The 15,850-nt window shown below is 41.0% G+C and overlaps 1 protein-coding gene across 2 annotated transcripts in view; it reads right to left on the bottom strand.

Moving 5' to 3' along the window:
• Positions 1 to 15,850, bottom strand: part of SWT1 (SWT1 RNA endoribonuclease homolog) — an 84,416-nt gene that overhangs the window by 58,865 nt on the left and 9,701 nt on the right. For both annotated transcript variants that reach the window (XM_054036878.1, XM_054036879.1), the window contains exons 5-11: positions 13,278 to 13,330; positions 10,118 to 10,886; positions 9,587 to 9,652; positions 8,457 to 8,586; positions 8,231 to 8,332; positions 6,155 to 6,343; positions 5,236 to 5,329 (exon numbers count right to left, since the gene is read on the bottom strand). In XM_054036878.1, coding sequence (XP_053892853.1) covers positions 5,236 to 5,329; positions 6,155 to 6,343; positions 8,231 to 8,332; positions 8,457 to 8,586; positions 9,587 to 9,652; positions 10,118 to 10,886; positions 13,278 to 13,330 — 1,403 coding nt within the window. The remainder of the gene's footprint in view (positions 1 to 5,235; positions 5,330 to 6,154; positions 6,344 to 8,230; positions 8,333 to 8,456; positions 8,587 to 9,586; positions 9,653 to 10,117; positions 10,887 to 13,277; positions 13,331 to 15,850) is intronic.

Here is a 15,850-nt window from a genome sequence, read left to right as displayed (position 1 = left end):
CCACTTGCATCATGCTTAGAACCCACCTGTCTGACAACATGATTCCAAGCAGTACAACTTGCAGCCAAAGGGAAGGGAACTCTCTAAGTGGTTTGGTGCTCTCGACTGAGTCAGACAGACTGTTTGGAAACTGACAGCTGTCTCACTGTCACAGATGTAGGAGGCAGAGATGGAGGTCTTCTCCTTTGGAACTTGTCATGTATGTCTTTTAGAAGTGTTGGGCTCCCTCACCAGGTAGTATGATGGATAGCTCTGATGCACCTGAGGCAGAAACTGTTTTCTCTTTGTAAGGACCCAGGGACTAGAACCCTGGTCTGCAGAGCCTGGGATGGCTATAAAATTCTCACCGTGCCACTGGGAGACCATCCAGAGGCACAGCCAGGGAGCCCTATGGAGAGTAAACGCTACAGGAAATACTGCCCAAGAGATCCAGAGTGATGGTACCCTGCACCTCTCTGATTGGCCAAGTGCCCTATTTAACTCTATGGGTTGCCCCAGGAAGTGGCCTGGGCAACCTCACAGACTTCAGCCTGCTGCAACGCCAGACTCTGCTTGATCTCCTGTGTCTGACTCCAGCCTTACTCTCACCCTGATTCCTGCCTCCTGACTCTAGCCTGCTACAGCCTCTGATCTCCAGCCTCTGACTGCAGCCTGACTGACCCTGACTCTTGCCTCCTGATTCCAGCCTTGTACTACTTCTGATCTCTGATCCCAGCCTGACTCTGACCCTGGCTCTTGCTTACAGAACTTAGTTTTTGCAATTCCTCCAATTCCTGCCTGGTAACTACTGTTCCTGCTAGGCAGACCTCAGCCTAGCTGTGACCACTAGGCAAGACCACTTATGCCACAATCCTTTCCCATTTTTATAGCAGGAGTGTAAATACCCAAAGATTTCAGGATTGCCGAGGAATCTTTTAAAGAGTGCAGAGTCTCAGCAATTTTGCCAGATAACAGACTTGAACCCTCAGAGGCAAGCCTTCTATAGTATGTTGCACTTCAGTCGGAATACCAAGTGCTTGCAGCCACGAAGCACAACATATAGCAATGCCACTGCCATCAGTGGAGCTGCGGAGTCTGCTTCATCCAGTGAAGCCTGTAGAGAAGGCTGGGTAACCAAACAACCCTCATTAATAAACACCTTAAATTCCTCTTTGACATTGTTTAGTAACTTGTCTTGAGACTTAGACGTTGCATTCCAATTTGAATAATCATATCTGGCAAGCAGCACCTGAGGATTTGCAATTCTACATTGTCCTGCACAATTGGTACCACATGGGTTGCTACCAAAGCTGTCAGATCTGGTACCTGGGAGTTATCCTGCCTGAGAGGTGAAGCTGGCACTGACAAGCACAAGAGGTCCTGTGCCACTGCATATGCTTAACACATAGTTGGTACCTATGTACCAATATAGCCTAGGGAACAGAAATCAGTGCCACAGATGAAGTAGGCAATGGAGTCTGTCTTGACAGAGCCCCTTGAGATGCTGGAGTCAACAACTCAACACTGCAGGAATACAGTACAGGGGACCACCTCACCTCCTAACCTCAGAACTTGATTTATCCTTAAGGGAGTCTGACCATTTAGCCCTCTAAAGGAAAAAAGACTTCAGTATATCACAGTATAGAGCAAAGCTCAACAACAACAAAACAAAGACAAAAGAATAGGTAAATAGAAACCTAAAATGGGAATAGCTAACTAACTAACTAACTAACACACAGAGAAAACATGAAGAGCTCACACTTGCTCTGACTACCAATCATAGGCGGTGAGAAGAAACAGGGGCACTGGGGCATCCCTGCCTTTCATGTTCCCGCTAAGCAGCACCGGTACACGGAGGGCACATGAGCTGCCCAGATGGGTACCACTATGGGGAAATGTTCTCTAGCTCCCGTGCACTGGCACACACTTAAGTGGAATGGACATGTGCAAGCACCCAAAAAAGAATTAAGAAATGCAAATACAAAAACAAGATTTAAGCCAATGATTTAAATCAATCCAACCTGCTGTGCACCCAATGAAGACGTGATGGACTGAGCTGAATTCTGTTCTGCCTAATACAACAAAATTACCCAAGTTCCAGCTGGAGAATCTTTATTACTCATGAGGCTGTAAGAAGCCAAAAAGAGTATAGATGAATTTTAGCGTATAAATCACAGCCTGAGCTTAACAGAACTGCACAATACAAGAGTCATCTCAACTCAGATTATGCTAACTTAACATGGAATTATTATGGACAATCTCCCCATACTCATGTTTGTCTAGGGGTATGTCTACACTACGGGATTACTCCAATTTTACAGAATTCGATTTTTGGCAACAGATTGTATAAAGTCAAGTGCATGCGGCCACACTAAGCACGTTAATTCAACAGTGTGCGTCCATGTACCGAGGCTACCGTTGACTTCCGGAGCATTGCACTGTGGGTAGCTATCCCATAGTTCCCACAGTCTCCCCCGTCCATTGGAATTATGGGTTGAGCTCCCAATGCCTGATGGGGCCAAAAATTTGTCACGGTTGGTTTTGGGTAAATATCATCAGTCAATCCTCCCTCCGTGAAAGCAACGGCAGACAATCATTTAGCGCCCTTTTCCCTGGATTGCCCGGGCAGACGCCATAGCATGGCAACCATGGAACCCATTCAGCCTTTTTTCACTGTCACTGGATGCTGCTGACAGACGCGGTACTGCAGCGCTACACAGCAGCATCCCCTTGCCTTTGCAAGTTAGCAAAGACTGTTACCAGCCATACTGTACTGTCTGCTGCTGTCATAGGTACTCCTGGCCGACCTCGGTGAGGTCCGTTGGGAGCGCCTGGACAAAAATAGGAATGACTCCCCAGGTCATTCTCTTCTTTAAGTTTTGTCTAATGGAGAGTCAGTCCTGCTTAGAATATCAGGCAAGCCTACTAAAGAACCAGAGAGGCAAACGGCCGCTCCGAGTCAGAGCCCCAGACATCCTGCAGAAATGATGAGCTGCATGCCATTCTAGGGGGTGCCCCTACAACAACCCCACCCGTTGCTTCCCTCCTCCCCCACCCCTCCCAGGCTACCTTGGCAGTTATCCCCCTCCCCCCATTTGTGTGATGAAGTAATAAAGAATGCATGAATTTGAAACAACACTGACTTTATTGCCTCTGCAAGGAGAGATCAAAGGGGGAGGGGAGGATGGTTGGCTTACAGCAAAGTAGAGTGAACCACCATTCTGCACTTGCTCAGCCTATAGCTGAAAATGGGAGTCTGTGATAAGCACTAGGATAGAAGCACAGGCAGGACTGAATCTCCATTTGTGTGTGGGCCTTTGGTTGACACTGGTAAAATACAAAATGTCCCAGGATATGTATGTTGGGGGACAGTTCTAAACGGCAGTTTTATTTTTTTATTTACAGCAAAATGTAGAGGTCTAAGTATCTGATTATGAGCCCTGGGAGCAAGGGGTAGGCGTGACTGCGCGATGCTGCCGACTGAGAGAGCAGCCTGAGGCAGAAGCCTCCAGATGGCATGATATTCCAGGCAGGACTGAATCTCCATTACACAAAACTTAAAGAGGAGAATGACCTGGAGTCATTCCCATTTTTGTCCAGGCGCCCCCGACCAACCTCACCAAGGTCAGCCAGGAGCACCCACGGGATGACGATGACTGTTACCAGTCATACTGCACCGTCTGCTGTCTGCAAGGCAAGGGGATGCTGCTGTGTAGCGCGGCAGCACCGCGTCTGCCAGCAGCATCCAGTAGACATACGGTGACACTGGAAAAAGGCGAGAAACTATTTTTTTCCCCCTTTGCTTTCACAGGAGGGAGGGAGGGGCTGACGACATATACCCTGAACCACCTGCGACAATGTTTTTGACCCTTCAGGCCTTGGGAGCTCAACCCAGAATTCAAATGGTTTTCGGAGAGTGCGGGAACTGTGGGATAGCTACAGTTGTCAGTCGCCCCTCCCTCCGTGAGCATCCATTTGATTCTTTGGCTTTCTGGTATGCTTATCTCAGCAACTTAAGTTTCACGCAGCACTGTGTTGAGTCCCTGTTGTGGCCTCTGTCCATCATGGCCTTGGAGATTTTTTCAAATGTTTTGGCATTTCATCTTTTGGAACGGAGTTTCTGATAGAACAGATTCATCTCCCCATAAAGAGATCAGATTCAGTATCTCCCATACGGTCCATGGGAGAGTTCTTTTTCAATTCTGGGACTGCATGGTCACCTGTGCTGATGAGCACTGCATGGTCACCTTTGCTGATCAGTGTTCCACTCTGGGCAAACAGGAAATGAAATTCAAAAGTTTGCGGGGCTTTTCCTGTCTACCTGGCCAGTGCATCTGAGTTCAGATTGCTGTCCAGAGCGGTCACCAGGTGCACTGTGGGATAGCTCCCGGAGGCCAATACTGTTGAATTGTGTCCACACTAACCCTAATTCGAACCGGCAATGTCAATTTCAGCGCTACTCCCCTCGTCGGGGAGGAGTACAGAAATCGATTTTAAGAGCCCTTTATGTCAACAAAAATGGCTTTGTTGTGTGGACGGGTGCAGGGTTAATTCGATTTAACACTGCTAAATTCGACCTAAACTCATAGTGTAGACCAGGCCTAGGTTTCCATTGAAAACATTAATTTGGCTCCCACACATTAAGTTTGGGCAAATTAAACCAGTTCCCATTAGAGAACTCATTTCCACTTTCTAAAATGGTATTGATTTTGTCCAGTCTTCACTCGAACAACCTTTTCAACATCCCTTCAGGGAGATCAGTAGCTGAAAATGAAGTTTCAATTCCTAGTGTAGCCAAAGCTAGAATCAAGTCACAAAAATCAGCAGGAGAATTAGAACAAAGTCAATCCCTATCCATACACGCTGTAATACATACAACCACCACCTTCACTATGTATGAAATCCAAACATCTATGTACAACCAGATCTCTGCTCTGTTCCCATTCAAAATGTGATTATTAAGTCTTCAGTTAATTTATGCAGCACCAGTAATATAAGCAGCTGTTTTTCAGCAAATTCCAGTTTTAAGAAAATTAAGAACTTGAATTAACTCTACTTAAAGTGTTATGGTTAGAAGAGTGTTTTTAATTATTCCTTTATACTACAAAGGAATTATATAGAGTGATTTTGCTTCTTAAAAAAAAAAAAAAAATTTCAATCACATCTAAAAGTGATGGGTGTGTAGTCTCCTCCCCACACACAGAATTCAGCAATCTCAGACTTGAAAACAAAACATGAGATGCAGATGTAACTCACGTGCACAGTATGACAAAAGCTTGAGGGAAAAGACTCTGATACTGCAAGCAGCATTGTAAAACACGGTCATCATTGTTTTCATCACTCAATCCATCTGCAAATTTAGTAAACACAATGGCAATATATTCAGAAATAATCAGGCTTCATAAGCAGCATCTTAATATATTTATTAAGATACTGTAATCAAACACTGTATTTGTTCAAGCAACGGGAAGTAGTGTGGTCTAAGCACAGATCTGGGATACAGGAATTCCTGAGTTCTACTAGAAACTGCTGCTTTCTTGCTTTGCAACTTCAGGCGAGTCGCTTACACAGCTCTGATCAACTAGGTCGCAGTCACCAACTGAAGAAGACACGCAATCCATACCTAGCTTGGTAGGATGAAGTAACTCCCCACAGCCTGTTTATGAAGTGGAGACACAGCTAGAATTGATAACGCTGTAGCAAACAAAATTTATCGATAAAACGGTAGGGAGTGAAGTACTAGTTTTGATTATAAACTACCCATGTACTAAATCTGTTCAAAAAAATCTTTTACTACTGATTAAGGTGTATTTGATAGGTTCATGCTGAAAAATATAGGTGATGTTAGTCTTCTGATAACTCAGAAAGATACCTACCCATCACAAAAGATTGAGAAATATATAGGGCCTGATTCTTCACTCCATTACACCAGTTTTATGCCAGCATAACTCTGACATCAATTAACAGTATAAAATTGGTGTGACAGGGTAGAGAATCAGGTCCATAGTGAATAAGTCTGATGGCCACTGAAAGTTGTTAGTCAATTTTAATAGGGAAATTGCAAAGGTAAAAGTGAAGATTATATTAAGCCCAGAAGTAGATGCTGATGCTCACACTAGTGGAGCTGTGAGGACCATTCAACCCAGAAATAAATGTAACTATGTACATAGCTTACATATTTTCTGAGAGGCAAGCTGCATGGATTGCCCCCACAGCTTTGAATCTTGGTTTTTGAGACAAGTGTAGATGAACTCAACTGCAGGGACAGCTTTGTGCCGAACATGTTGTAGTACTTTGCCTTTCTTCAAGTTGTCCAGTTCTTGTAGAACCACCCAGGGAATTATCAGTGCAAGTCTGCCAATGCCTAGAAAACACAATTTTTTTTTTAAAAAAAACTGCCAATTGAACTACAGTAGGTTCCATTTTAATGTGAACATAGTTCCCGAGGTTTATGTGTATTAGCAGATTTCTGCATTACTGGGCAAGACCCATTTCATCTGTATACAGAAGGATTAAGTTTAAAATTAAAAAAAAAAAAAACACACACACAAAAAAACCCAAACAGAAGTTAGCTTCCTTAATGTTAAATTCAATATACACACTCATTCAGTGGGTTATCTCAAAAGTGATGACATGCAAAGTTGAGGAGTAATCAGTGAACAATTTTTAGCACATTACTGTACCATATTTTGGCATAATTGTTGTGGTAATCCTGTCATGCTGTTTGCCACACAATGAATGCCACACTGTGTGATGATAAAATAAAAAAGTCACTGAGCAGTAGAGGAAAAGGGAAGACTGATATTATGTTCACAAATGATGGTCATTATATATATATATATATATATAACCAAATTCTAATTAATAAAGGCAACAATGGTTTGCAAAGACTATCATCCAACAACACTATCTCAGTGATAAATGCTATGGACACTGGACAAAAGTTTTACTGTCCTACATTTTCAATGAACATTGTTAAAAAAAATTAAAAATATGTACTAAACTTTGTCATTAAAACTGGAATATACTAGACACAATAAATACATTAGAAGGTGAATGACTATTCTGTCAATGCTATATACATTGGCCCCGTTCTTTATCTCTGGCACTTACATAGATATACACCACATCCTGGGGGGGAGGGATAGCTCAGTGGTTTGAGCATTGGCCTGCTAAACCCAGGGTTGTGAGTTCAATCCTTGAGGGGGCCACTTGGGGATCTGGGGCAAAATCAGTACTTGGTCCTGCTAGTGAAGGCAGGGGGCTGGACTCGATGACCTTTCAAGGTCCCTTCCAGTTCTAGGAGATAGGATATCTCCATTTATAAAATTATATATTATAGCATAATGGGACTATGTTTCCAATTGGTTTGCATTATAAATCACTATTCATTAGCTCAGAATGTTAGAAGCACCCTGATGTACTTCACTGGTGCATGCTGATATCTGCAGTCTTAGTCCCTCTAGCAGTACAGATCTAGAATTCAGCAACATACTAGAGGCAGTACCGAAAGCAAGGGGTTAAATGTCAGAACTCCAGGTGTTTTATTTCCCGCTCCGACCTCAATTTTTTTTCCTGAAAACTTTTTTCCTGCCTTGATAATACTTATCTTACAGATGGGATAATTTGTTCCTGTGTCCTCAGCTGTGTTATGAGGGTTAAACAAAGTGCTTTGAGATCTTTGTATTAAGGTGCAATAGAAGGGCAAGATACTTACTATTAATAATGGATCAGACGCTTAAGTCCCTACTCTGCCCTTACCTCAGGTAAAAAACTCTTACTGACTTTTTATAGCATCTAGTATCAGGTAGAACCAGACCTAAGGGTTTTTAGAAAGCAAGGATTCCTAAAACTTTTATGTATGCAGAAAAGTTCAGTTTTCATTAGAGTAGATATGTACATAATAGGCTCTGTTTTCAGATCCCAGTTTCATTAATAGGAAGCCTACACTCTGAATTTAGACTCTCACAAACAGGCATTTACATGTGAAAATCTAAGTGTCCAAATGTGGGATTTGGATAGCTTGTTAAGGAGCTGTGTTTGAGAGTTAGCCTCAATATGTATGAAGTTATTTTTCCATTATGTCATTCCAGTACAGTGTGTTAGGCATTGTTCACACACACACACACACACACACACACACACACACACACACACACGGTATAGCCCATAGTCTGAAGAGCTTACTATACAAACACATGAACCTGTTGATTGTCCCTTTTCTATAGGGGCTGTAAAAGCATCCACATACCTGGTATATCTCTAGTTTTCAAAGTCATGATAAACTGAAGGTGACCAATCATTATGTTGGTGTCAATCACTATCAAGAGGTTCAAACCAGAAGTAGCACTTGCTGTAGAAGAGAACACACAGCAATTCATTCTTTTGCATTTCTTTCTTAAGTCACTTATTACTTTTAAAGTTGTCCGTGTGGAAGCAGATAGAGAAGCCTCCTGACAACTTTACAGATGACATACCAGCCGGAATATCTGCATTCTCTTCTGGAAGATCTATTTCCATACTTGTCAATTCTCCACAAGTCTGCACGACTGGCAAAGCTATCTTTTTGTCAATACGAGCAGCATGTAATTCCTCTATTATTTGCATCTATGGTAAAACATGAATACATAAAATAAGAGGTGGGTAAGCTCTTTAAAAAAGTTGTCTGACAGGAACAGGCATCTTTGGTATCACTGCTGATGTTTTCATGCAGTTCTTAGCATTAGTCAATTTTTAACTGGTGCAGCAAATTTAAGAGTACAAGCATCTGCAGCCTATACCCAAATATAGGAAGTCCAAGGTATGGCCTAAAAGTTTCATTTGTGACCACATTTCTAGCCAATAGTTAACAGGCTTGATCTGTTCCTTACTACAGAGGCCAAAAGTGCTCTGCTAACTTCTTTAGGAACATTGCTCTATTTCAGTGATTCTTAACCAGGGGTACGCAAACCCCAGGAGTACACAGAGGTCTTCTAGGGGATACATCCACCCATCTAGCTATTTCCCTAGTTTTACAACAGGCTACATAAAAAGCACTAGCCAAGTCAGTACAAACTAAAATTTGATACAATGACTTGTTTATACTGCTCTATATTCACTATACCCTGAAATGTAAGTATAATATTTATATCCCAATTGATTTTATAATTATATGGTAAAAATGAGAACGTAAGGAATTTTTCAGTAAGAGTGTGCTGTGACACTTGTCTTTTTATATCTGATTTTGTAAGCAAGTAGTTTTAAGTGAGGTGAAACTTGGGGATACTCAAGATAAATTAGACTCCTGAAAGGGGTACAGTAGTATGGAAAGGTTAAGAGTCACTGCTCTATTTCTTTACTAAAAAAAAAGTAAAGGGATGCTGGAAAGTAAAGTTGGTGGGATTTGCAACCAAATATTCTGACCCCACTTTCCAACATGGAAGCAAGAAGTCTAAAACTAGGTTGTACCATGTAAACTTGTTTCAGAAAGCCCTTGACAGGCGTAACAAACTAACTGGACTTTTTAGTACGCAAGAGATTCCTGGGCCACTAGGAATGAAGCGGCATAGCAACAGTGCAGAATGTCACAGTTTGAGGATACAGTTGTTTAAACTAAAATATCACAAACCTCTTGGTCTGTCTCTGTAATGTGAATGGCTTGATGGGAGGCAGAAGGGCACGGGACTTCAGAGCTCTGTTGAGAAATAATGCCAGAAGTATGACATTTACAAGAATTCAAGCACTTGCTCCCTGATGACAAACTTTAATTTAAAGAAGTTCTCTTTGTGACCGGACGATAAAATTAATGTTCTATCCAAATACTATCTTTGCAGTAATATTATAAAGAGTTAAGAATGCAGTGTGCATATAGGAAAGAGCAGAGGGTACGTATTTAAGTTAGCACAATCATAATGATACAAAAACATGTTAAGATGCTTTAAAAAAAGTAGACAAGTGTCTTGTATAAATGAGGTTGGGATCAACAAATTCTTCTTAGTTGTGGCCAAACTTAAGCCTACGTCTCCATACACAGAGGGAGAAGATATAAAGTGTCATCTAGAAACCACCATTTCAAAAAAAAAAAAAAAAAAAAAAAAAAAAACACCCACACACAGTCCATTTGTCCGCTACTAACTTGGCCAGGAGTTTATTACTTTACCTGTCTTAAATGTAACTGTATGGCTTCAAAGGTCCTTCCTTCAGTTCTTGAGCTAAAAGTTTTGCTGGAATCAGGATGCTGTTTTTTCTCTTTAAGATACTGCCATCCCTTAGATGTTGCAGTTGAATAAAATAATGGTACATGTTTAGTATCATGGTGATTTTTGTTAGATAGTTCTTTAGAGTTTTCTAGGTGTTCTTTATTCTTACAAGTCTTCAATGATGTGTGTGATATATTAGTGGGGAAATTGCCATGTCCTGCAGTCTTTGGAAAGGTGTCTGAGGGCTTTTTCAGAATTCTGAAATCATCACTCAATTTTTTTGATTCATGCAACTTCTTACTTAGCAAGTCTGTAGGAAAGGTAGCTACCTTGAACGTCTCCAACATAGTTTGTTCAACTCTAGCCTTCAGTTTGCTGAGCTCAGTTTTCTCTTTCTTCTTCTTCCTCAGCTTGTCCTTCTGGATTGCAAAACTATGCCGCACCATTTTCCCTCCTGTTCCAACATTGTCAAAATAGTTGTCTGTTTTACAGATTTCCCTGCTAGTAGGAACCACACCAGAATCATTTTGGCTTTTCTCTCTTCCATGTTTAACATCATTATGTTTAAACTGTATAGATATCCTTTTTCGCTTCTCAGTTTCAATCAAAACAGCACTGATTGTTTTGGTATCATTTGAAGACTCTCCTTGGAACCCTTCAATAGTGCCTTGTGAAACATAGAAACTTTGCTTTTGTTTCTTCTCTTGAACATCTTTATGTACTTTGAATCTGCAGAAATGTTACATAAATGGAAGTTACATTATAAAAAAAGTTACAATATAGCTTAACGTGACTAAAATCAACAAAGAGAAGCCTGCACTAGACTGTTACTGTACTTCTTCACCCAGCTAGTTACTGCTAAGCATTTGAAATTTCATTAATTTACTCTGAATTCAGGACAACATTAATCCTTTAAGAGAGTTTGGGGATGGGGGCGGGGGAGAGATATTTTTGCTTCTCATGGACATGCTTTGCTCTCACTGGTTTTACATCTTGCATAATTTTCTTAATTTGCCAAATGTTGACAAAAAAAAGGTAACAGTAAGGTCACTGTCTACATTGTACCAGCCGGTACAATGATTACAATATGGCAGGGACCTCAACATTGTTAAGACACTGTTCAGTCTTATAGCATAGGCAAGATTGGTTAAAATGCTGTTCATATTCCAGAGCTGAACCTGCTGAAATCCAAGGATATAGCCCTCAAGTTCTGTCTGCACTATGGGGAATAGTGCAGTAACCAGGTAGTACTTATAAAGTAGATGAGACCCAAATCTAGCTACTGCATGCACTGCAATTTCAGCCCTGAACAGAGATTCTTAAATCAGGGCAAAAATGTCTGTAGCAGTCTTTTTATTTTTATTAAAAACCACATGATGCAACATTAGGGTGTGTAATAGTTTTCAAATATTTATGCCCATAACACTTTTTGCATCTGTGTTCACCACAGTTACAGTCACCCACCATGCTTCAGTCATGCTAGGGGTAGCCAAAAGCAGAGTTCTGTCTAGCACAAATTGAAGGCGGGTGGGGCAGAGAGAGAGGATGCCCCCTTTGCAAATGAGCCCCAAGATATGCTAAGATGATTATAGTTCAACATGTTCAAAAATAGAGTCAAATATTGTTCCACCGGAGACCAATAAAAACCACTGAAAATATAGTTAATAGAAATCCTAATAGGCCCATTAGTTATCATAAGAGTATAAACATTTAGTCAACAATAACTGAGAAATCCACTTAACATATGAATTCACAAGTCAGTCAAAGAGCACATTTGCCATTCCACAATTTCTCAGTGCCTGTAACCTTGAAAATTACTTGAAGCATCAAGTGGTTATTGTTACCCAGGGTTCTTTCAACCCAAAGCTCTTGGCAACTTTTACTCTGTGTGACGTGGTGTCAGGAAATAAATCAGGGGAGACACAGCCGTCTGACCAATAGATGGCTGGCACAAACAGGACAACACAAGAGTGCTTTCACTTAAAGCTAAACTTTACTTAGTCTCAAGCACTTACACACATCTGCAACAGGTTAGTAAAACACCCCCAACCCTCAATAATTACCGAAGCTGAGTGTGGCTCTCAAGTGGCACAGCGGCAGCCCGTCTGCTGGTGGAGAACACAAGATGCATCCAGAGGGAGAGTCCAGTCCCAAAGAGTCCCACTACCTCAAACTTTTCCCCCTTATTTTATACATTAGTAACACAATGACATGCCCCTTAAAGAAAATTTGTTAAGCTAGCAGTTTCAATGGTCAAGCAAGAGGTTTTCTTCTGATTATTGTTGATTAACCAAGTGTAGCTTTTTCCCCCATAGTTTGGAGCCTCGAGACCCTGTTAGACACATTCCTGAGGGCACATCCTCTCTTCTAAAATGCGTGAATCAGCAACTTCAACACAATTCTTATCAGGAAGGACATGGGGTCAAGCTGCCCTTTCTGTGGCACTCAAAACCCACTCCCCTCCTGCCTTGGTCAAGCTGCGCTTGCTACATGGCCACTTTACAGCCTGCTGACTTGGCTGCTTTTAGCAATAAGCAATAGTGGGTTCAGGCACTTTACTTGTTTGCTGAACATCTCCCCAAACATTATGACAACTGGATTGATTTGGGGGCTACCTAGAGCCAACAGAAATGGAAAATGAAAGATAATATACTTAATGCAAAATCCTCCTCTAAATTACACTATGGCTCTCTACTGTACATTCTGCTTTTGTTCCATGCTCAGTACTTCTGCTGACATCTACAGAACAACATTGAACACAGACACATTCTTATTACAAGGCCCACTGTTTAGAATGAGGAGGATAACACTGTCCCTAATTTCCAGGGAACAGTGGAAGGGTCCATTCCTCTCTTGTTCAGTGTGAAGTAGCACAAATTTATAGTGAATTTTAAAAGAAATTTTAAGGACCTCATCTCTTAATTGCCATCACAACCTGACTGACTTAGGCAGAGTCCATTCATGAATGCAAATGGAAATATTTTAATCTATTAAGAAGGCCCAATTCTCCATCACTGCACAAGTAAAAAAACCAGTATTTTTGCTAAAATACTAAGCACTATCCTGTTGTTGTTGTTGTTTTTTTAAATGGTTGTGTTTAGTGACAAAGTAAGCATTTACCTTTGAAATTCTAGCTGTCTTTTTATGTTACAGATTCCGGTCTCTTCTGATTTCTGAAAAAAGAAAAAAAAATTAAAAACTTTAACAGGAACCACTAAATTGCAGTAAAATAAAATAAACTCAATAAAGAATGTGTTACTATGATCTATCACTAGATGCATTCAAATTTTGACTAGCTAAATTCAAACAAACTGGCCATCTACTCCATTACAATGTATTTGCTTCACTGTATTCTGTTACATTTTAAGAAAACACAAGGAACAAGTGAGCAACAGCATACAAACAGACCTGGATTACAAAAGAAAAACAAAGTATAACTGATTACAGATCTTTCAATACATGCATATCCTATATTCTACAAAGAAACCGGTAGATAAATAATATACATTACCCAAATTGCTTCCTAGAAGCGTCTATCTACTCTAGAACAGAGTTTCGACAATGTTTGGACACAATCATACAAACAGAGTATCAACAGTTTCCTGAAATGAGTAAAAGTTCTGAAGTCTTCTCTACAATGGAGGCAGTTTCCCAAGAACTCACCACCATTGTGGTGGTAGCCAGCACCCTATCCAGACTGGGGCTTCCAACACTGCTAACTTCAATGAGCCTGAATAAGTTAGCAACAGACGAAAAGTTTCCCTAGTGTGGAGGCCTTAGACAAATTGTGCACAGGGACCAGGTCTGATGCTCCATCAGGTCAACCTAACATCATACTGTATATTCTGTCAACCTAGCTACTGCCTCCTGGATTTACTACAGCAATGGAAAAATCCCTTGCATCACTGTAGTAAGAGTCTACACTATAGTAGTACAGCACGACAGCTGCTGTAGTGCTTTTAGGGTACACATATGCTTAGAATTTACTCCAAGCTTACAACAGAGCTATCTCCCAGAACTCATCAATATCTAGCCATCAGATCAAGTTCAACATGACTAAAACAGAGCTAGCTCTTAATCCCCAACTCCCTTCTCAAACTCTGAACAAGGCCACCATCCTGCCAGTTACTGAAGCCTGTAACTTGGACATCATATTTGACTGAGATGTCTCTAAGTCCTCATAACCAGACTACATCTAAATCTTGCCAATTCTTTCTGCGTAACATCTGTAAGATCCAGGTTTTTCTATCCATCCACACAGATTAAAAAGCCCTCATATCCATGCTCTCATCATCTTGATTATTGTAACATCCTTTTCTTTGGCCCTGCCTGGCTCATCACTATTCAGAATGCTGGTGCATAGATAATTTTCTTACCCTCATCACTTCGACCACATCACCCCTCTCTTCACATCACTTCAGTGGTTCTCCCCATCTCTATTACACAAACAAAGTTCCTTGTCTTTACTTTCAAGGCCCTTCTCTACCCCACCTATCACTTTTCATTCACTAGCAAGACGTCAGCTCCTACCTCCAATCAGACCATGAAGCCAGCCTCCACTGTCCACTTGTTTTACATTTTGAAACAAGCACTTTGTGGTTATTCCCATCCAGCCCCTCATGTTCAGGGGCATCCCATAAACATTTGCAAAACTATCTCATTCAAATCCCACCTTATAATTCTCCTTTGCCATGACACTTACAAAAAGATGACCACGGTTAGGCCACTTGTTTGCTGAGACCACTATCATGCTCACCAATATTGTTTCATTATGCCCTTGTACATCATTTGTCTATAATCATCTGTTGTCATCTCTTGTTTTATACTTAGACAGTAAGATCTTTGTGGCTAGGGCCACCTTTTTGTTCTGTGTTTGTACAGAGCCTAGCACAATGGAGTCCTGGTCCATAGATTCAAGGATTCCAAGGCCAGAAGGGACCATTTTGATCATCTGACCTCTTGTATAACACAGACCACAGAAGGTCCTTAGAATAATTCCTAGAGCATATCTTTTAGAAGAACATGCAATCTTGATTTTAAATAATTGTCTGTGATGGAGAATACAACATGATCCTTGGCAAACTGCTCCAATAGTTACCCTCGCTGTCAAAAATTTACATCTTATTTCCAGTCTGAATTTGTCTAGATTCAGCCACTGGATTGTGTTACACCTTCTCTACTAGAGCAAAGGGCTCATTATCAAGTACCTGTTCCCCATGCAGATACTTATAGGCTGTAATCAAGTTACCGCTCAACCTCATCTTTCTTAAGCTAAATAGACTGAGCTCCTCACTATAAAGGCATGATTTCTAGTCCTTTAATCATTCTCATGGCTTTTCTCTGAACCCTCTCCTCCAATTTACCAACAACATTCTTTTTGAACTGTGGGCTCCAGAACTGGACAAAGTATTTCATCATTTGATCAAACCAGTGCCAAATATAGAGGTAAAATAACCTCTCTGCTCCTACTCAGGATTCCCCTGTTTATGCAACCCAGGATCACATTAGCTCTTTTGGTCACAGTACCACATTAGAGGCTCACGTTCAGGTGACTATCCATCACAAACCCCAAATCTCTTTCAGAGTCACAGCTTCGCAGGATAGAGTCTTGCAAGTATAAATTACAGTAACTCCTCACTTAACTACAACCTTATGTTCCTGAAAAATGCAACTTTAAGCAAAACGATGTTAAG

Source organism: Malaclemys terrapin, chromosome 8 (genome assembly GCF_027887155.1).
Source record: "Malaclemys terrapin pileata isolate rMalTer1 chromosome 8, rMalTer1.hap1, whole genome shotgun sequence".
In the NCBI taxonomy this organism is placed as follows: Eukaryota; Metazoa; Chordata; order Testudines; family Emydidae; genus Malaclemys; species Malaclemys terrapin.
The sequence above is the reverse complement of the archived record's forward strand: the minus strand, read 5'-3'. Positions and strand labels throughout refer to the sequence as shown.